General features: G+C 48.8%; 1 protein-coding gene across 3 annotated transcripts in view; it reads left to right on the plus strand.

The window, feature by feature from the left end:
- The window catches only part of cdh4 (cadherin 4), a 338,730-nt gene extending 316,630 nt beyond the window's left edge, over positions 1 to 22,100 (plus strand). The window contains exons 8-16 of one of the 3 annotated variants that reach the window (XM_031893969.1): positions 8,381 to 8,518; positions 11,113 to 11,298; positions 13,102 to 13,355; positions 14,289 to 14,431; positions 14,920 to 15,153; positions 16,619 to 16,852; positions 19,647 to 19,786; positions 19,889 to 20,053; positions 20,674 to 21,828. In XM_031893969.1, the coding sequence (XP_031749829.1) occupies positions 8,381 to 8,518; positions 11,113 to 11,298; positions 13,102 to 13,355; positions 14,289 to 14,431; positions 14,920 to 15,153; positions 16,619 to 16,852; positions 19,647 to 19,786; positions 19,889 to 20,053; positions 20,674 to 20,880 (1,701 nt within the window). In that variant the 3' untranslated portion in view covers positions 20,881 to 21,828. 3 annotated transcript variants of the gene reach the window in all.
- The last annotated feature ends 447 nt before the right edge of the window (positions 22,101 to 22,547 follow it).

Here is a 22,547-nt window from a genome sequence, read left to right on the forward strand (position 1 = left end):
CATGTAGCTGGCCCCCCCCCCCATCCGGTGGGGTGCAGGAGCAGTAGCAGCAGGCCCCGGGCTGGCAATCTGTGGGTTCTGAGGGGCAGTTGTAAGATGCCACAGACCAGTGATCCCCCAACGAGTGGCTCCTGAATTTTGCTCCCAGGGGCCTCAAAGTAGGCGCTTATTTTGAAATTCTGGCTTGGGGTCAAGTTTTCGCTGCAGAAAAAACAGGTGTAGTGAGAAACAGAGCCTCCTATTGGCTGCCAGTCCACATAGGGGCTACCTAATAGCCAATCACAGCCCCTATTTAGCAACCCATGAACTTTTTTCCAGTTGTTTTTTACATTTGATAGTGCCTAACGGGTAAAAAGAAAAATTGGGGACCCCTGCCATAGGCAGTCACTATGTATTGGGCTGGTGTGGGGGCTGTTTGGGCCTCTGTATACTACGAGCTACATTATCTAGATACCCCCAAATGCCCAGGTTAGAAATTCAGCTCTCCAGTTTTTCTATCTGGTTGCTAGGGTACAAATATCCTTAGAAACCAGGGAGTGATTTGAAGGAGAATCCAGTATATGAATAGGAGAGGGGTTGAATAGAAAGATAAGGAATAAAAAGTAACAATAACAATAAAACTGGAGCCTCACAGAGCAATAGGGTTTGGCTGCCGGGGTCAGATATACTGTTACTAGGGCTCAAATTACCTTAGCAACCAGGGAGCTGTTTGAACAAGAGGCTGATATATGAATAGGGGGAGGGGCTGAATAGAAAGATAAGGAATAAAAAGTAACAATAACAATAAAACTGGAGCCTCACAGAGCAATAGGGTTTGGCTGCCGGGGTCAGTGACCCCCATTTGAAAGCTGCAAAGAGTTAGAAGAAGAAGGCAGACTAACTGAATTTACTATTTATGGTGCACATATTTTCAAAACAGGGTTATTTTAGTTACAAAGTTATGATTATAAATTGGGCAAGTAGTGGGTGCTGAGCCTGGGACACTGGCGTAATTATTTATACAGCAGACCCCGCAGTCACTGGGGGGGGGCCCGGACCACAGGGTCTGCTGTACCTCAGTCCCCACTCCTACATTAAATATACTGATGTGGTTGGCCCAGGACGGGGTGCGAGACTGGTCTCATCTGGATTATTCTGCAGGGGGGCCCCGGTGCAACCAAGTTACGCCCCCCGGCCTGGGGAGTTGTTTATCTATAACCTTGTTATGAGCAAAGAGAGCTCTGAACAAAAGTTGGTGCTTGAGTCAAAATAGTCATTGCCAAAGGCAAGATCATTATGATCCAAAGGGCTACTGCGGGGCTAGCCATGGGGCTGAAATGGGCAACAATAAGCACCGGCACTCAAGCCCTTGCAGTTTATTGCGAATGTGCAACCTTTCAGAAGCACAAAAGCCCCTTTGTCGAGCTGAAATAGGCAGCCGCTAGTGATGAGCGAATCTGTCCTGTTTTGCTTTGCCGAAAAATTCTCAAATCTTTCAAAAGATTCGCGAAACCGCGAAAATGTCACGTGTCAAAAAAAAATTGCCGTCCTTGACTATTCTTTTGTCGCCCGCGCCTATTCTTTTGTCACCCATGGTTATTCTTTTGTCGTCTGCGGCTATTCTCTTGTCGCGCGCGGCTATTCTTTTGTCACCCGCAGCTATTCTTTTGTCACCCACAGCTATTCTTTTGTCGCACGCGGCTATTCTTTTGTCGCACGTGGCTATTCTTTTGTCGCACGCGGCTATTCTTTTGTCGCACGCGGCTATTCTTTTGTCGCACGCGGCTATTCTTTTGTCGCACGCGGCTATTCTTTTGTCACCCACAGCTATTCTTTTGTCGCACGTGGCTATTCTTTTGACGCCCGCAACTATTCTTTCTTACCACATGACTATTCTTTTGTCGCACGACTATTCTTTTGACGCCTGCGGCTATTCTTTTGGCGTCCGCGGCTATTCTTTTGGCGCCCGCGGCTATTCTTTTGTTGCACCGGCTATTCCTTTGTTGCAAAGGCTATTCTTTTGTTGCCCACAGCTATTCTTTTCTCATGCGGCTATTCTTTTGTCGCCCGCGGCTATTCTTTTGTCGCCCGCGGCTATTCTTTTGTCGTGTGGCTATTCTTTTGTCGTGTGGCTATTCTTTTGTCGCCCGCGGCTATTCTTTTTTGACACGCGACTATTATTTTTATGCGGGCGACAATTTTTGGAAGCGAATGCATGCCTGGCGAAGCATTTCGCCCATCACTAGCAGCCGCTTAGATTTGTGGCTATCAAAGCCCCGGCCAAACGGCTCATCTGCGCAGTTCAATTGCTAAAAAGACCCAAATTAGCCTCAGCCCAGACCGTCACCATTCACTCCTAATCCAAACACCATTATTATACCGGGAATCGGACCAAACAACTTCTCCATCATTGCGTTTCCAAGTCATCGCCCTCCTTCAGCCTCCGCCTCCTGTTTTGACAACAGATGTCATCTCTGGTCGGAGAAAGAGCGCGATATTCCGAGCGGCCCAGTAATCTAATTGCAGAAAGGCCTAATTATGGAGAACTATGTAAATGCAGCATTTGTACATAATTATAAATGTCAGGAGACACTTAAATCAGTAGGGGGGGGGCTGCAGGGTCTCTTTCCATTCACACGCGGCGTTGCACGTCCTCGCTCTCGCCTCCATTTATCCTACATTCTTTCCTAATTAGGTTATTTATGGGCTAATTGGCAAGAGGTGAATCAACCTCTTCTCATATCTAAAGAGTTGCCTGATCCTTGTATATATCCCTTATTGTGTCTCCTCTGCTTCGTACATAGGGAATGTCTCATTTGTTTAATTGTCTGTTTCTGCCACTTATACGGGAAAAGATGTCTTCATTATCGGCAATTAATGTGGAACCCATTGTGCTCTTGTAATTATATTCCTTCATAATCACCATACTCAAAAGTATTTTAATTAATAACCAGATATCCATATTATACCTACTACTGTACGTATCCTTACTATACCTATCCCACAGCCCCCTTCCCAGAGGCTATTATCCCCCCACTGCTACTATAGGCACCATCTCTCCCTACTATACCTGCTATCCCACAGCCCCAGTCCCTTCCCAGAGGCTATTATCCCCCCACTGCTACTATAGGCACCATCTCTCCCTACTATACCTGCTATCCCACAGCCCCAGTCCCTTCCCAGAGGCTATTATCCCCCCACTGCTACTATAGGCACCATCTCTCCCTACTATACCTGCTATCCCACAGCCCCAGTCCCTTCCCAGAGGCTATTATCCCCCCCACTGCTACTATAGGCACCATCTCTCCCTACTATACCTGCTATCCCACAGCCCCAGTCCCTTCCCAGAGGCTATTATCCCACTGCTACTATAGGCACCATCTCTCCCTACTATACCTGCTATCCCACAGCCCCAGTCCCTTCCCAGAGGCTATTATCCCCCCACTGCTACTATAGGCACCATCTCTCCCTACTATACCTGCTATCCCACAGCCCCAGTCCCTTCCCAGAGGCTATTATCCCCCCACTGCTACTATAGGCACCATCTCTCCCTACTATACCTGCTATCCCACAGCCCCAGTCCCTTCCCAGAGACTATTATCCCCCACTGCTACTATAGGCACCATCTCTCCCTACTATACCTGCTATCCCACAGCCCCAGTCCCTTCCCAGAGGCTATTATCCCCCACTGCTACTATAGGCACCATCCCTCCCTACTATACCTGCTATCCCACAGCCCCAGTCCCTTCCCAGAGGCTATTATCCCCCCACTGCTACTATAGGCACCATCTCTCCCTACTATACCTGCTATCCCACAGCCCCAGTCCCTTCCCAGAGGCTATTATCCCCCCACTGCTACTATAGGCACCATCTCTCCCTACTATACCTGCTATCCCACAGCCCCAGTCCCTTCCCAGAGACTATTATCCCCCACTGCTACTATAGGCACCATCTCTCCCTACTATACCTGCTATCCCACAGCCCCAGTCCCTTCCCAGAGGCTATTATCCCCCCCACTGCTACTATAGGCACCATCTCTCCCTACTATACCTGCTATCCCACAGCCCCAGTCCCTTCCCAGAGGCTATTATCCCCCCACTGCTACTATAGGCACCATCTCTCCCTACTATACCTGCTATCCCACAGCCCCAGTCCCTTCCCAGAGGCTATTATCCCCCCACTGCTACTATAGGCACCATCTCTTCCTACTATACCTGCTATCCCACAGCCCCAGTCCCTTCCCAGAGGCTATTATCCCCCCACTGCTACTATAGGCACCATCTCTTCCTACTATACCTGCTATCCCACAGCCCCAGTCCCTTCCCAGAGGCTATTATCCCCCCACTGCTACTATAGGCACCATCTCTCCCTACTATACCTGCTATCCCACAGCCCCAGTCCCTTCCCAGAGGCTATTATCCCCCCACTGCTACTATAGGCACCATCTCTCCCTACTATACCTGCTATCCCACAGCCCCAGTCCCTTCCCAGAGGCTATTATCCCCCCACTGCTACTATAAGGCACCATCTCTCCCTACTATACCTGCTATCCCACAGCCCCAGTCCCTTCCCAGAGGCTATTATCCCCCCACTGCTACTATAGGCACCATCTCTCCCTACTATACCTGCTATCCCTATCACCAATACAGTTAGGAAATTGATATTTTCCCCCCTTTTTCCACATTTCTAGCATGAGGGTTGATGTTACAACAGGATGATTGTTCCTTTACACACAAAAGCACAGCAGGGAATGAATATGGTGCGAGACATCGTTAGCTTGAGCAAAAGGTAAAAAAGGAGCAGTCAGCAGCGAAGAACATGGATCGGAAAGTGAAAGTGCTTAGCAGATACATTTTAATGAGTTAACACAAATGGTGGGATGAGAAACTTCTATGCACACAAATGTAGTTTTTTGTAGTTTGACCTACTTTATATAGCACTCTTATAAACTCAGCCATAAAGCAGGGCAGGACTGCTGCTTACAATGGGGGGGGGGATAGGATCTGTGCCACTGTGACAGAATGCTCTGTTATACAGATAGCTAGAATCTCAGCCATAAAGCAGGGCAGGACTGCTGCTTACAATGGGGGGGGGGATCAGATAGGATCTGTGCCACTGTGACAGAATGCTCTGTTATACAGATAGCTAGAATCTCAGCCATAAAGCAGGGCAGGACTGCTGCTTACAATGGGGGGGATCAGATAGGATCTGTGCCACTGTGACAGAATGCTCTGTTATACAGATAGCTAGAATCTCAGCCATAAAGCAGGGCAGGACTGCTGCTTACAATGGGGGGGATCAGATAGGATCTGTGCCACTGTGACAGAATGCTCTGTTATACAGATAGCTAGAATCTCAGCCATAAAGCAGGGCAGGACTGCTGCTTACAATGGGGGGGATCAGATAGGATCTGTGTCACTGTGACAGAATGCTCTGTTATACAGATAGCTAGAATCTCAGCCATAAAGCAGGGCAGGACTGCTGCTTACAATGGGGGGATCAGATAGGATCTGTGCCACTGTGACAGAATGCTCTGTTATACAGATAGCTAGAATCTCAGCCATAAAGCAGGGCAGGACTGCTGCTTACAATGGGGGGGATCAGATAGGATCTGTGCCACTGTGACAGAATGCTCTGTTATACAGATAGCTAGAATCTCAGCCATAAAGCAGGGCAGGACTTCTGCTTACAATGGGGGGATCAGATAGGATCTGTGCCACTGTGACAGAATGCTCTGTTATACAGATAGCTAGAATCTCAGCCATAAAGCAGGGCAGGACTGCTGCTTACAATGGGGGGATCAGATAGGATCTGTGCCACTGTGACAGAATGCTCTGTTATACAGATAGCTAGAATCTCAGCCATAAAGCAGGGCAGGACTGCTGCTTACAATGGGGGGGATCAGATAGGATCTGTGTCACTGTGACAGAATGCTCTGTTATACAGATAGCTAGAATCTCAGCCATAAAGCAGGGCAGGACTGCTGCTTACAATGGGGGGGATCAGATAGGATCTGTGTCACTGTGACAGAATGCTCTGTTATACAGATAGCTAGAATCTCAGCCATAAAGCAGGGCAGGACTGCTGCTTACAATGGGGGGATCAGATAGGATCTGTGCCACTGTGACAGAATGCTCTGTTATACAGATAGCTAGAATCTCAGCCATAAAGCAGGGCAGGACTGCTGCTTACAATGGGGGGATCAGATAGGATCTGGACTCGTCGCTCTCACTGTAATTGCAGCTTATTATTAGTAAAGAGCAGTATCTGGCCTGGGTGACAGAGAGCTCCCCAGTAGATAGAGACATCTTTGTCAAGCTGCTGTCACTAATATGAGAGAGTGTTTGCAGGGAGAGGGATGGGGATGTGACATGTCGCACAGGTACAGATCAGCCAACCTCACTGCTAATGAAAATCATTATCTGCCATTATCCACTGTAATTAATGTATTCATCTCCGTCTGATTTGGGTGTCAGTGATCCTGCTGAGCAACATCTTCATTGTCGCCTGTTTGTTTCCTCTGATTGGAACAAAATCAGATTCTCTCCTCCCATGGACCTGATATAAACATCACTTGTTCATAGGAAACTGCTCTGAAAGTTTCACTTTTATGGTGTTTTAAAGAGCAATATACACTTTCTTTCTTGGTAGGAGGTGCCATAGTGTTTCCCTTAGACAGTACAGTATGGGGGTACAGCTTATTGTGTGCCCAGAACATTCCTTCTCTGTATATTTGTATTTATACATATGGGTAGGGGGTGCCATAGTGTTTCCCTTAGACAGTACAGTATGGGGGTACAGCTTATTGTGTGCCCAGAACATTCCTTCTCTGTATATTTGTATTTATACATATGGGTAGGGGGTGCCATAGTGTTTCCCTTAGACAGTACAGTATGGGGGTACAGCTTATTGTGTGCCCAGAACATTCCTTCTGTCAACCCCCATAATTATAACCAAACTTCTTACCTATTTTCTGCTTGTGGGCTGCACCCCAACCCTTGGAAAGTAAGCCATTGCAAGAAACAGTGGTGTTACCCAAGGTGCTGGATTTAGTAGAAGCCTAGCTGAAAGAAATTGAGTTGCACCTAAATGAGAGCAGTGACCTTCTGCGTAAACATAATTAATTGCAAAATCAATTTTAGGATTAATTTAGATGGAGACAGTAGGGAAAGATGGAGACAGTATGGAAAGATGGAGACAGTAGGGAAAGATGGAGACAGTAGGGCAAGATGGAGACAGTAGGGAAAGATGGAGACAGTAGGGCAAGATGGAGACAGTAGGGAAAGATGGAGACAGTAGGGCAAGATGGAGACAGTAGGGCAAGATGGAGACAGTAGGGAAAGATGGAGACAGTAGGGCAAGATGGAGACAGTAGGGCAAGATGGAGACAGTAGGGCAAGATGGAGACAGTAGGGAAAGATGGAGACAGTAGGGAAAGATGGAGACAGTAGGGAAAGATGGAGACAGTAGGGCAAGATGGAGACAGTAGGGCAAGATGGAGACAGTAGGGCAAGATGGAGACAGTAGGGCAAGATGGAGACAGTAGGGCAAGATGGAGACAGTAGGGCAAGATGGAGACAGTAGGCCAAGATGGAGATAGTTGGATAAGATGGAGACAATAGGCCAAGACAGTAGGGCAAGATAGAGACAGTAGGGCAAGATGGAGACAGTAGGGCAAGATGGAGACAGTAGGTCAAGATGGAGACAGTAGGGCAAGATGGAGATAGTTGGATAAGATGGAGACAATAGGCCAAGACAGTAGGGCAAGATGGAGACAGTAGGGCAAGATGGAGACAGTAGGGCAAGATGGAGACAGTAGGGCAAGTTGGAGACAGTAGGGCAAGATGGAGACAGTAGGGCAAGTTGGAGACAGTAGGGCAAGATGGAGACAGTAGGGCAAGATGGAGACAGTAGGGCAAGATGGAGACAGTAGGGCAAGATGGTGACAGAAGGCCAAGATGGAAATAGTTGGATAAGATGGAGACAGTAGGGCAAGATGGAGACAGTAGGGCAAGATGGAGACAGTAGGGCAAGATGGAGACAGTAGGGCAAGATGGAGGCAGTAGAACAAGATGGAGACAGTAGGACAAGATGGAGACAGTAGGGCAAGATGGTGACAGAAGGCCAAGATGGAGACAGTAGGACAAGATGGAGACAGTAGGGCAAGATGGTGACAGTAGGGCAAGATGGTGACAGAAGGCCAAGATGGAGACAGTAGGGCAAGATGGTGACAGAAGGCCAAGATGGAAATAATTGGATAAGATGGAGACTGTAGGGCAAGATGGAGACAGATAAGGACCTTTTACTATTCTTCTGCAGCATTTGGTGTTCTAGAGGCGCCAGTGCATCATGTTGCGAGGAGCCGAGTGCTTTAATCCTACTCTTACTGTGTCCCCAACAGAAAGTCCAACAGTACACCGTCGTCATTCAGGCCACTGACATGGAAGGGAATCTGAACCACGGGCTGTCCAACACCGCCACGGCCATCATCACTGTCGCCGATGTCAACGACAACCCTCCGGAATTCACCAACAAAATGGTAAGTCATTGTCAGTGAAGGCTCCTCTAGAACTTCGGTGAGTTCATCAAGGGTTCCCTGGATCTACAGGGAGTCTCAGTGCTGAAGAGGGTTCCAAATGCCCCAGATATAAGTGCGGACTTTGCCCCTTTGAAGTAACCCATGGCAACCAATGAGAAAGCGTCTGCATCAGTACCTGTGTTGCCTTTAATCCTGTTTCCCCCCCAAGACTTTATTCCATGCCCCCTTATGGCAGTTACAGAGCTGATTGAAGTGCAGCCTATCTCTAGGCCAAAGAGCTTATATTCCAGTTGGTTAATCCGTTAGTTGGCCGAGTGATTGAGTTTCCCAGCAGCCTCACCTTAGATTTCTAATCCACTCTCCATTCATTCACTGGCTGAGCCGCTCCACGTAAAGTATTAAAATAAAAGTACCGTACGGGTCATAAGGAATAATCCAACCCCCCACCCCCACCCCACAGGACTGGGTCCATAATGAGTTCTGCCGTATTCTTATCTCTCCCGGCTCGTTGGGAGATACCATCGGCTACTGTGCCGCAGAGATGATGTTAAAGTTCAATGGGACGCAGCTACATCTGTCAGCGCCGAGAGTAGGAGATCCAATTCTGGATAAAATCCCAATTTGTCTGCCTAACAAGGTGATGGTATCACAGAGCTGGGGGGGCACGGAGCAGATTAGAGGGGGTTTCTGTTGCCGTTCCTTCTGGGATCTGCCTCACTGCGCCCTCTCCCAGAGACAGTGTTGGAAGGGTTACTGCCTGCCCTGCTCTCATTTCCCTACAGAAATAGGGGTTGGTAGCACTAGGTAAGTACCTAATATATAGGGGCAGAGACAGGGGAAAGTGTTGGAAGGGTTACTGCCTGCCCTGCTCTCATTTCCCTACAGAAATAGGGGTTGGTAGCACTAGGTAAGTACCTAATATATAGGGGCAGAGACAGGGGAAAGTGTTGGAAGGGTTACTGCCTGCCCTGCTCTCATTTCCCTACAGAAATAGGGGTTGGTAGCACTAGGTAGGTACCTAATATATAGGGGCAGAGACAGGGGAAAGTGTTGGAAGGGTTACTGCCTGCTTTGCTCTCATTTCCCTACAGAAATAGGGGTTGGTAGCACTAGGTAGGTACCTAATATATAGGGGCAGAGACAGGGGAAAGTGTTGGGAGGGTTACTGCCTGCCCTGCTCTCATTTCCCTACAGAAATAGGGGTTGGTAGCACTAGGTAGGTACCTAATATATAGGGGCAGAGACAGGGGAAAGTGTTGGAAGGGTTACTGCCTGCCCTGCTCTCATTTCCCTACAGAAATAGGGGTTGGTAGCACTAGGTAGGTACCTAATATATAGGGGCAGAGACAGGGGAAAGTGTTGGAAGGGTTACTGCCTGCCCTGCTCTCATTTCCCTACAGAAATAGGGGTTGGTAGCACTAGGTAGGTACCTAATATATAGGGACAGAGACAGGGGAAAGTGTTGGAAGGGTTACTGCCTGCTTTGCTCTCATTTCCCTACAGAAATAGGGGTTGGTAGCACTAGGTAGGTACCTAATATATAGGGGCAGAGACAGGGGAAAGTGTTGGGAGGGTTACTGCCTGCCCTGCTCTCATTTCCCTACAGAAATAGGGGTTGGTAGCACTAGGTAGGTACCTAATATATAGGGGCAGAGACAGGGGAAAGTGTTGGAAGGGTTACTGCCTGCCCTGCTCTCATTTCCCTACAGAAATAGGGGTTGGTAGCACTAGGTAGGTACCTAATATATAGGGGCAGAGACAGGGGAAAGTGTTGGAAGGGTTACTGCCTGCCCTGCTCTCATTCCCCTACAGAAATAGGGGTTGGTAGCACTAGGTAGGTACCTAATATATAGGGGCAGAGACAGGGGAAAGTGTTGGGGGGTTACTGCCTGCTCTGCTCTCATTTCCCTACAGAAATAAGGGTTGGTAGCACTAGGTAGGTACCTAATATATAGGGGCAGAGACAGGGGAAAGTGTTGGAAGGGTTACTGCCTGCCCTGCTCTCATTCCCCTACAGAAATAGGGGTTGGTAGCACTAGGTAGGTACCTAATATATAGGGGCAGAGACAGGGGAAAGTGTTGGAAGGGTTACAGTCTGGTTTAGACACAATCTGACTGATGAGTTTGTGGATCCCAAGCAATAACAGATCAGTTGGTTCCGTAGCCATAACTGATTACGGGGCGCAGTAATAAAAACTGAATATTTATTGAGAACGTAATTAAAAATAGCTGATTTTGTTATTGTTTTTTTACTTTTGCAAGTTTTCTGCCGCATTGAAATCAGCGGGAAATTGTAGAAAAAATAAAAGTCCCTTTTGCCGTCACCTGATTCGGAATGAATGGCAGCCGATGAATATTCACGATGGAGCCGCGTCCCGGCCAAGTTGCAGTGTCACGGCTCTGTGAGCGTATTTAGCGTATTTAGCGCCACCCTGAATAAGCCCCGGCCGTATTTGCATGATAGTGTGTCATTAGCGCTCATTACGGGAAAACGGGGACTATTATTAACTTTGCCAATCAGGCGGAATAATGCAAAGTTGTTCTCCGAATCACGGTGCCAGTTAATGAGCAGAGATTGTTCCGTCCCGTTACAGTTCATCGGAGAGGTTCCGGAGAACCGCATTGATGTGGTGGTGGCCAACCTGACCGTCGTAGACCGGGACCAACCCTACACGCCCAACTGGAACGCGGTTTATAAGATCATTAGTGGGGATCCGGCCGGTCACTTTACCATCAAGACAGATCCGGTGACCAATGAAGGAATTGTTACTGTGGCAAAGGTGCGGCCTGTGGGCATCTGTCTCCGTGTAGCTACACGTGTAGGGTTAAGGGTTCACTAAAACTGGGTGCCCAAACCATGGGAACAGCCCGGCCCATTATTCCTCCATCAGTACCGGGCGTCAGCCAGACCTTCACTCACCAATTAGACTGCCAGGTAGGGAAGGGCCATGTATCACTCCCGAGGAACGTTCCCACTGCTTGTCTTCTATGGTGATCATCTCTCTGTCCACCATCCATCTATCTGTCAACTATCCATCATTTACATATCCATCATCTATTTATCCACTATCCATCATCTGTCCTTCTACCATCCATCTATCCATCATCTGTCCATCCACCATTCATCCACCATCCATCTATCCATCATCTGTCCTTCTACCATCCATCTATCCATCATCTGTCCATCCACCATTCATCCACCATCCATCTATCCATCATCTGTCCTTCTACCATCCATCTATCCATCATCTGTCCATCCACCATCCATCTATCCATCATCTGTCCTTCTACCATCCATCTATCCATCATCTGTCCTTCTACCATCCATCTATCCATCATCTGTCCTTCTACCATCCATCTATCCATCATCTGTCCTTCTACCATCCATCTATCCATCATCTGTCCTTCTACCATCCATCTATCCATCATCTGTCCTTCTACCATCCATCTATCCATCATCTGTCCATCCACCATTCATCTATCCATTATTTATCCATTACCATCCATAATCTATCCATCATGAATCCACCATTTATATATCCATCATCTGTCCTTCTACCATCCATCCACCATCCATCTATCCATCATCTGTCCTTCTACCATCCATCTATCCATCATCTGTCCTTCTACCATCCATCTATCCATTCACCATCCATCTATCCATTACCATCCATCATGAATCCACCATTTATATATCCATCATCTGTCCTTCTACCATCCATCCACCATCTATCTATCATCTGTCCTTCTACCATCCATCCACCATCCATCTATCCATCATCTGTCCTTCTACCATCCATCTATCCATCATCTGTCCTTCTACCATCCATCTATCCATCATCTGTCCTTCTACCATCAATCTATCCATTCACCATCCATCTATCCATCACCATCTGTCTATCCATCATCTGTTCATCCACTATCAATCTATTCATCACCTGTCCTTCCACCATCCATCTATCCATTACCATTCATCATCTATCAATCATTTATATATCTAACATCTATTCATCCACCATCTTTTCATCATCTGTTCTTCTACCATCCATCTATCCATTATCTGTCCATCCAACTATCCATCCACCAACCACATATTCCTCATCTATCCATCCACCTTCCAATCCCACAATAACATCTCTTCCCCTTTATGTGTACCCATACTGAGCCTCCCACTACATGGCTGGGGCCTTAAAAGTTCAAGTTATGACAAAGACCTGGAGAAGCCCAGTAGATATCTAACCAAGCTCAAGGTGACAGAATAGTGGGTCAGTGTGACCATGATTATAACTTGTTTAATCATTGTGCCCTGCAGCATGACTGCACTCATATGTAAGTCATAGGTCTATGTTGTTTGAGACAAGACCAACTGCAACTGGACACTGAAGACTAGAGATGAAGTCAAGATCATCAGACTCTGGTCCAGTCTTGCCAATCATCTTGGGAACTAGAAAATGTCCCATTACAGTCAACCAAATGCTAGATGCCTTCCTATTGCCCATTGCACTACCATTTATGCCCAATGACCAATCCAAATCAAGCTTTAGGATACATTTCTCAATAACTGATGCATTTTTCCCTTCCAGCCTGTTGACTATGAAATGAATAAAGCCTTCCTGCTGAACGTCATGGTGACCAACCAAGCCCCTCTGGCCAGTGGCATCCAAATGTCCCTCCAGTCTACGGCAGCGGTGACCATTTCTATCACCGACGTGAATGAAGCGCCTTACTTCCCCAACCGGAACGAGCCAATCAGGAGGCTAGAGGGAGAGTCGCCTGGAAGGCTGCTGACCACGTTCTCAGCCGTGGACCCAGATCGTTCTATGCAACAAGCTCTCAGGTGGGTGTCACTAGCGGTGGGTACTGGTCATGGCTAGATTGGCTACTGTGCTTACTCCTGGCTTGGAACCAATGCCCAGCGGCCATAACTAGACATGGCTCAAAGAGGCCACCAAAGCTACTAACGGTTATGAAGGACCATAGGCTGCACATCTCCTCCTCTTGCCCTATTGTTTCTGGTGTTCTCTACTGCCCCTCTGTGTTCCCTCACTACACAGCGGGCTGAACAATCTTTATAAATGAGCCCCACAGTCACCAGGGCAATACCCTCTATTTACCCTTCATAAAGGCAATTCTATTCTCCGCAATGTGATTGGGCTGTGACCACCGGGGGGGGGGGGAACCAAAGACACAAAGAGGGCAGGAGGGAAGCATCTGGGCCTTGTAACGTCTCCCACCTTTATGACAGCTGAGACTGGGAGCCGAGTCCAGCCGGGCCCAATTACCTGCACTTCACTTGTGACACTTGTCTAATCATTATGTGGCGCAGACACGGCACAGAGGGGCCCGGCGCTCCGACAGGGACGGTGATTAGACTCCTGGCAGGAACTGCCTGTTGCTCCCGGACATAAAACGAAGCCGTTAGAAAGGCATTTCCAGCTAACGAGGCCACGTTCGGATTATTTGTTCTGGCCCGACGCTCGGTGCTGCCGCCTTTGTGCCGACGGTTTGTGCCGTTTAGGCGCTCGCCCCCCCCGGCAGCTCTTCTTATATGTCAAAAGGGGAAAAATAAGAGAATATCGCCCCATAATAAAGCTTTTTATAAGGCTGAAGGTACCTGTAATCTCAGCCATAAAGCAAGGCAGGACTGCTGTATTTTTCAATAAAGACACAGATACGGCAGTGGTTCCGTTTATCAGTACAGCACCGAGTGCTGAATTCTGGTTCTGTTGGACATTAAACGTGTCTTTTCTGTCTCTTTCTTTCTCTTCAGATACTCAAAGCTTTCCGACCCGGCCAACTGGCTCACCATTAACACCACCAACGGTCAGGTCTTTACCACGGGCGTATTGGATCGGGAGTCTTCGTTTGTGAAGGACGACGTATACCAGGCCAAATTTCTGGCTACGGATAACGGTACTGTGTTCTGGCATGGTGGTCGGAACTCGGCTGGGATTGGGCTGGGAAAAAATCCCGGTGGGCCCCGGTGACCCTTGCTGATGCTCTCCCTGCCTGACCGTTCCTCCCCTGACGCATTAAACTTATGCACATTCAAGGGAGGACGATGGGTGGGGGACCCTGCGGGGGGTTAGGGGATACGGCCGGCGGGGGCACCCGCCAGGCCCCTGGGGCAGGAGCCCTGGTGGGCCCTGCACCCCCCAGTCCGACCCTGGTCTCGCTATATACATCAATATGGCTGAAAATGGAACTTAATTAGTAAATAAATTGTCACATTAATTAAAAAATCTGTAACAGTCTCTGAAATGTAATATTAATATATATAACCGAATGGCTCATACTGTATGCCCCGGGTGGTCGGCATGAGTGATCTCATTGGAAATGTCCGTATTTCTGCACTTACTTTTGGGCATTGACCCCAGTAAACATCAACTTGCACCCCACAGGCGTCCCTCCAGCTAGCGGCACCGGGACCCTACTCATCCAGCTCATTGATATCAATGATAATGCCCCCGAGCTGCTCCCCAAAGAAGCCCAGATCTGCGAGCGGCCGAATGGCAAGGGGATCAACATCACCGCCAGCGACGTGGACCGCAAGCCGAGCGCCGACCCTTTTGTCTTTGAACTGCCCAGCGTGCCCTCCAGCATCCGCCGCAACTGGACCATCAGCCGGATAAACAGTAAGGCTCTGGGACTGCAGGAGGGATATACTGGCCGGGGCCCCCCTGCAGACTATTACTGTTTCAGGCTCCATTTATAGGTTCGATTTTTTTTCTGGAGACTCGTGGGGGGCTGTGCCAGCGCCGCCATAAAAAATCACGGGGCCTCTCACAACAAAATTTTCTGGGCCCCTCTTCCCACACCCCCAATGGCCCCTCCCCCAGTGACCCCTCCCATCAGTTTCCAAGCAGCCTATGCAGTAAAATATCTCTTTAAAAAATGGCACACACTACACAACACAAAGGAGTTTGATATTTGTTCACATTTATTACTGTTATTATTAGTACAGTACAGGCACGTAGAGGAAATGCTTTCTCCCAACCCCCCCAGCATCCACCTACTTTCTCCAGACCCCCCCATCATCCTCCTGCATCCAACCCCCCCACAATCCACCTACTTACTCCTAACCCACTCCTATCATCCACCCCCCCATCATCCACCTACTTTCTCCTGATCCCCCCCCATCATCCACCTGCTTCCCCCGATCCCCCGTAGTGTCCACCTGCTTCCTCTGGCTCCCCCCAGCGTGCTCTGACTCCACCCCCCCCAGCATCCACCTACTTTCTCCTGATCCCCCCCATCATCCACCTGCATCCACCCCCCCTCCAGCATCCACCTACTTTCTCCTGATCCCCCCCCCCATCATCCACCTGCTTCCCCCGATCCCCCGCAGTGTCCACCTGCTTCCTCTGGCTCCCCCCAGCGTGCTCTGACTCCCCCCCCAGCATCCACCTACTTTCTCCTGATCCCCCCCCCATCATCCACCTACTTCCCCCGATCCCCCACAGTGTCCACCTGCTTCCTCCGGCTCCTCCCAGCGTGCTCTGACTCCCCCCCCAGCATCCACCTACTTTCTCCTGATCCCCCCCCCCATGATCCACCTTCATCCACTTACTTACATCGTCCACCTGCATCTTCCTGCTCCCCCCCTGCTCCCTGCTGTGTCCTCAGCTTGCGTCCCTTAGGCTCCAGTCCCCGCTGCACCCTTCAGCTCACCTATCACTGCATCCTCACTTTAATAAGGTCATGCCAGGTGCGTACTGACATCACACGTACGCACGGGGCGCGACCAATCAAATTACCCGCTGACCACCAATGAACCAATGACAGGGCCCGTAATTTTTAAAGGGGGCCCGGGCTAGAAATACTGTATCACGGCCGGGCCCGGGCTTTAAAGCAAGAAGTCTCCGGGACGACTGTCCCCCCTGTGCCCCCCTGATGGCCGCCCTGGGCTGTGCAGTTGGGGGGGGTTCTAACTTATTGTTTCTGGGCAACAATAATAACATTAGAGAATTACCCTCATCCCTTGTGAAGCCTGGGCAGCTTGTTAGATAGGCTTTATAGCACAGGCAACCTTACAAGTTAAAGTGCTAATTAAAGTGTTTTGTATATTTTCACATTCACCTGTAACTCTGCCCCTCGCAGGTAACTACGCGCGGCTCAGCCTGCACATCGGGTATTTGGAGTCCGGCATGTATGAGGTCCCCGTCATCGTCACGGATTCGGGCAACCCCCCCCTCTACAACACGTCCGTCATTAAGGTGAAGGTTTGTCCCTGTGATGACAATGGGGACTGCACGAGCGTTGGAGCCGTGGCAGCAGCTGGACTGGGTACAGGAGCAATTATCTCTATCCTCATCTGTATCATCATCTTGCTGTGTGAGTCATGGCTGCCCCCCACTGCCCCCCACTGCCCCCCACTGCCCCCCACTCCCGCTCCCCTTCTGATCTTCTACTCATATTGATTGTCAGGTTACAGTGTATTTTACCCCAAAAAGTACAATATAGTTGTAAGCAGCAGTCCTGCCCTGCTTTATGGCTGAGATTCTAGCTATCTGTATAACAGAGCATTCTGTCACAGTGGCACAGATCCTATCTGATCCCCCCATTGTAAGCAGCAGTCCTGCCCTGCTTTATGGCTGAGATTCTAGCTATCTGTATAACAGAGCATTCTGTCACAGTGGCACAGATCCTATCTGATCCCCCCCATTGTAAGCAGCAGTCCTGCCCTGCTTTATGGCTGAGATTCTAGCTATCTGTATAACAGAGCATTCTGTCACAGTGGCACAGATCCTATCTGATCCCCCCATTGTAAGCAGCAGTCCTGTCCTGCTTTATGGCTGAGATTCTAGCTATCTGTATAACAGAGCATTCTGTCACAGTGGCACAGATCCTATCTGATCCCCCCATTGTAAGCAGCAGTCCTGCCCTGCTTTATGGCTGAGATTCTAGCTATCTGTATAACAGAGCATTCTGTCACAGTGGCACAGATCCTATCTGATCCCCCCCCATTGTAAGCAGCAGTCCTGCCCTGCTTTATGGCTGAGATTCTAGCTATCTGTATAACAGAGCATTCTGTCACAGTGGCACAGATCCTATCTGATCCCCCCCATTGTAAGCAGCAGTCCTGCCCTGCTTTATGGCTGAGATTCTAGCTATCTGTATAACAGAGCATTCTGTCACAGTGGCACAGATCCTATCTGATCCCCCCATTGTAAGCAGCAGTCCTGCCCTGCTTTATGGCTGAGATTCTAGCTATCTGTATAACAGAGCATTCTGTCACAGTGGCACAGATCCTATCTGATCCCCCCCCATTGTAAGCAGCAGTCCTGCCCTGCTTTATGGCTGAGATTCTAGCTATCTGTATAACAGAGCATTCTGTCACAGTGGCACAGATCCTATCTGATCCCCCCATTGTAAGCAGCAGTCCTGCCCTGCTTTATGGCTGAGATTCTAGCTATCTGTATAACAGAGCATTCTGTCACAGTGGCACAGATCCTATCTGATCCCCCCATTGTAAGCAGCAGTCCTGCCCTGCTTTATGGCTGAGATTCTAGCTATCTGTATAACAGAGCATTCTGTCACAGTGGCACAGATCCTATCTGATCCCCCCATTGTAAGCAGCAGTCCTGCCCTGCTTTATGGCTGAGATTCTAGCTATCTGTATAACAGAGCTGTCACTAATTAAAAGTGGATAAAAACTGAAATGAGGGAATATCATCACTTTAATGTGACTTTGTGGTTGTGGGGGGAGACAGAGAGCTCAGTGTGGGGCAGGCTGGGCGCGGGCATAGAAGGCAAGGTGACCCTTAATCAAGGGAAATCATTAGGCAAATGTAACTAAAAACAATCACAGGATCAGGGTTTTGTATTACCTTCTGCATATATTTGACTTTCATGTTTGTTTAAAGCGCAGACGGGAGGCATCGCATGATGGTAATTCTGTTTGAAGGATAATTGAGAGGCCTTTTTTATCATTAGCTGCTACAGCGTTTCCCTCAGCCTCGGCTGTAATTATCTATTGGCTTTGGGGCTTTTAATTCTGCTTTGCTGAATATGAGAAAAACTGCAAACTTGAGCCCAATATCACTGACTTATTGTGTGCCCAGAACATTCCTTCTCTGTGTATTTGTATTTATACATATGGGTAGGAGGTGCCATAGTGTTTCCCTTAGACAGTACAGTATGGGGGTACAGCTTATTGTGTGCCCAGAACATTCCTTCTCTGTATATTTGTATTTATACATATGGGTAGGGGGTGCCATAGTGTTTCCCTTAGACAGTACAGTATGGGGGTACATCTTATTGTGTGCCCAGAACATTCCTTCTCTGTGTATTTGTATTTATACATATGGGTAGGGGGTGCCATAGTGTTTCCCTTAGACAGTACAGTATGGGGGTACATCTTATTGTGTGCCCAGAACATTCCTTCTCTGTATATTTGTATTTATACATATGGGTAGGGGGTGCCATAGAGTTTCCCTTAGACAGTACAGTATGGGGGTACAGCTTATTGTGTGCCCAGAACATTCCTTCTCTGTATATTTGTATTTATACATATGGGTAGGGGGTGCCATAGTGTTTCCCTTAGACAGTACAGTATGGGGGTACAGCTTATTGTGTGCCCAGAACATTCCTTCTCTGTATATTTGTATTTATACATATGGGTAGGGGGTGCCATAGTGTTTCCCTTAGACAGTACAGTATGGGGGTACAGCTTATTGTGTGCCCAGAACATTCCTTCTCTGTATATTTGTATTTATACATATGGGTAGGAGGTGCCATAGTGTTTCCCTTAGACAGTACAGTATGGGGGTACAGCTTATTGTGTGCCCAGAACATTCCTTCTCTGTATATTTGTATTTATACATATGGGTAGGAGGTGCCATAGTGTTTCCCTTAGACAGTACAGTATGGGGGTACAGCTTATTGTGTGCCCAGAACATTCCTTCTCTGTATATTTGTATTTATACATATGGGTAGGGGGTGCCATAGTGTTTCCCTTAGACAGTACAGTATGGGGGTACAGCTTATTGTGTGCCCAGAACATTCCTTCTCTGTATATTTGTATTTATACATATGGGAGGGAGCTGCCATATAGATTGGGTAGGACAGCAGAAGATGACGGCAGACTGGGATTGGCTGAGGGATAATTCCGCCGGTTCTGTTGCAGCGATGGTTTTGCTGTTCGTGATGTGGATGAAGCGCAGGGAGAAGGAACGCCACACAAAGCAGCTTTTGATCGACCCTGAAGATGACGTACGGGACAATATCCTGAAATACGATGAGGAGGGAGGCGGAGAGGAAGACCAGGTAATGGTTTCGTTCTGAAGACTGCCCTGCTGGGGTACAGTGATTATTTGGGGGGGGTGCATTTAAGGGTGGGGTATTTATTGTTTCCCTTGGCGCCGACAGGATTACGACTTGAGCCAATTGCAGCAACCGGAGACGTTGGACCACGTTCTGAACAAGGTTTCTGGTGTCCGAAGGGTGGACGAAAGGCCTGTGGGGGCGGAACCTCAGTATCCAATCAGACCCGTTATACCCCACCCCGGGGATATTGGCGACTTCATCACTGAGGTATATTGTGAAATTATGCATTTTACCCCCCACGGGGCAGTAAGGGCACAGTTACCCCCATAGATGGGTTATGAGTCTTACAGGGCCTTTACAGAACTGCTGGCTGGAGAAGCCTGTAACGGATTTGACTAGGATGGTTGAATGCAATAATGGGGGCTCTGTAACCTTTAATTCCGCAATGTCACTCGGGGGTTTCTCTTTATTTGTCTCTGTAATGTTTCCGTTGTTTGGATTCCGCACATTTGTTAGAGATCAAACCTCGTCCCTGTGTTATAATGAAACGAATATTTTATTTCCTCCGAGACGCTCTGAGCGCAGCGAGGCAATAACCCAGGCAGATGCGCTCTAATTGGAACTGTCTCTCTGCGCTGTCTCTTTTAGCTGCCAGATTGGTTCTATGGGACCATGTGTTCTGCTTTATATAGTCGGGGTACCCCTGGAACTATAGCGGGGTGACTGGTACCCCAATGTTTCTATATATCTGTAACCTTGTTATGGGCTAAGGGGGCCCAGCCTGAAGGCCAGTTAGGGGGGGATTTGGGGTGAGTGCTTATTTGTGCCCTGGGTACCCCTGGAACTATAACGGGGTGACCGTTACCCCAATGTTTTGTGCCTTTCAGGGTCTTCGCGCAGCGGATAACGACCCCACGGCGCCGCCGTACGACTCTCTCCTGGTGTTCGATTACGAGGGGAGCGGTTCCACGGCAGGTTCCGTCAGTTCTCTCAATTCCTCCAGTTCCGAGGAGCAGGACTTTGATTATCTGAATGACTGGGGGCCCCGCTTCAAAAAACTGGCCGACATGTACGGAGGGGGCGACGAGGATTGATTGGGCGCCCAGTATGTGACCAACTACGGATCCGGACCTCCTCATTGTACAGCCAGCCCTTTCTTTTATATCATTCAACCCCCCCGCCCCTCCATGTCCGCGTTCTTTTTAGCGACACTCGGGGGGGCGCTGGTTCCATTTTTGTCGCCAATAGCAACAACTTTCCCTTTGTGTTGGGTTTTTACTCTTCTCTAGGAGACACTGATACCCCACCTATCAATCACCCCCCCCCAATGCCCGTCCCTGTGTTCGCGTAGACTTACCCGCCATTCACTTTGAATGTATCGGTACCGGTACCAGCGGAGGTACAAGAGGAACCCGTCGGCCCATTGTTGTCTCCTGGCGAAAGGTAACGTAACACAATGGGAAAACGTGGATAGAATTGCTAATTAGTTCTAATTGCTTTGTGTACAAGCCTTGCACAAGGGTAATGGTGCAATACACTCGGCTGCCCAGAAGTAGGGGTGCACCCAATCCACTGAACCCCGAATCCGGCCGAATACAGAACCAAATCCATGGAGGGGATTAAGTCAACCAGGCTGGGGTCGGATTGGGGGGTGCAGGTCCCACTGGAGCTACTGCCTCAAGGGTGCCTGTACCCCCCTAATGGGCCCCCCCCCGCAGCCTTCACACCCGCTGCAGGGGCCCCTGCACCCCCGCCACCCGTCCGACTCCGACCCCTGATGGGCAGCTCGGGGGAGCACCCTGCGGGGATCGGGGCCCACAAAGACCAGGGTCCAACGGGTTTTTCCCAGTGTTCCAGGGGCCCAGTTTAACCCTGCGCTCAGTTTGCGGCAAAAAAATTTTCAATTTACGTGTTTTTGCGACAAAAAGTCACATGATTCTAAGGATACGGATTCGCCAGAATCTTTCCTGGATTCAGTGCATCCCTACCCAGAAGTGAATGAGTTAATCTGCCATTTTTTTTTCTTTTTTTTGTACATTTTTGTCTTGGGCTTTTACCCCCCCCCCCCCCCCGGCATGCCCCCCCCTTCCCTGCTTCCCACCTCCTCCTTTTCTATGTATATGTGCAAACAGACACATACAGTATATATACACACACCTGTACATAGGAGAGCAGGGAGACCTGGGGATGATGCGAGTGACACTCCGTCGTCTCAACTTGAACAAAAAACAAACACATTTTTTAAAGCACTGTTTTTACAAATGGAAAAAAAATAATTTAAAAAAATACAAAAAAAAAATTTAAAAAACGTAAAGGAAAAAAAAAAGTTTTTTTAAAAAGTGCCTTTTCGGTACATTTTGTGAGGTTGAGTTCATCTCAGGAGAGGTCGGAGGAGACAAATAAAGCGAGACCCCCCCATATAAAGCTTAGCGACTCCCCAACGCAGGAATTTCATTTGATCCCAGGCGGGAAAGGGGATGTTCCAGTTGGTAGCGCCCACCCAGGGGGAGGAGTTTCTAGTTAGGGAATGGGGATGTTCCAGTTGGTAGCGCCCACCCAGGGGGAGGAGTTTCTAGTTAGGGAATGGGGATGTTCCAGTTGGTAGCGCCCACCCAGGGGGAGGAGTTTCTAGTTAGGGAATGGGGATGTTCCAGTTGGTAGCGCCCACCCAGGGGGAGGGCTTTCTAGTTAGGGGATGTTCCAGTTGGTAGCGCCCACCCAGGGGGAGGGGTTTCTAGTTAGGGGATGTTCCAGTTGGTAG

This window comes from Xenopus tropicalis, chromosome 10, assembly GCF_000004195.4.
Source record: "Xenopus tropicalis strain Nigerian chromosome 10, UCB_Xtro_10.0, whole genome shotgun sequence".
NCBI classification, from domain to species: domain Eukaryota; kingdom Metazoa; phylum Chordata; class Amphibia; order Anura; family Pipidae; genus Xenopus; species Xenopus tropicalis.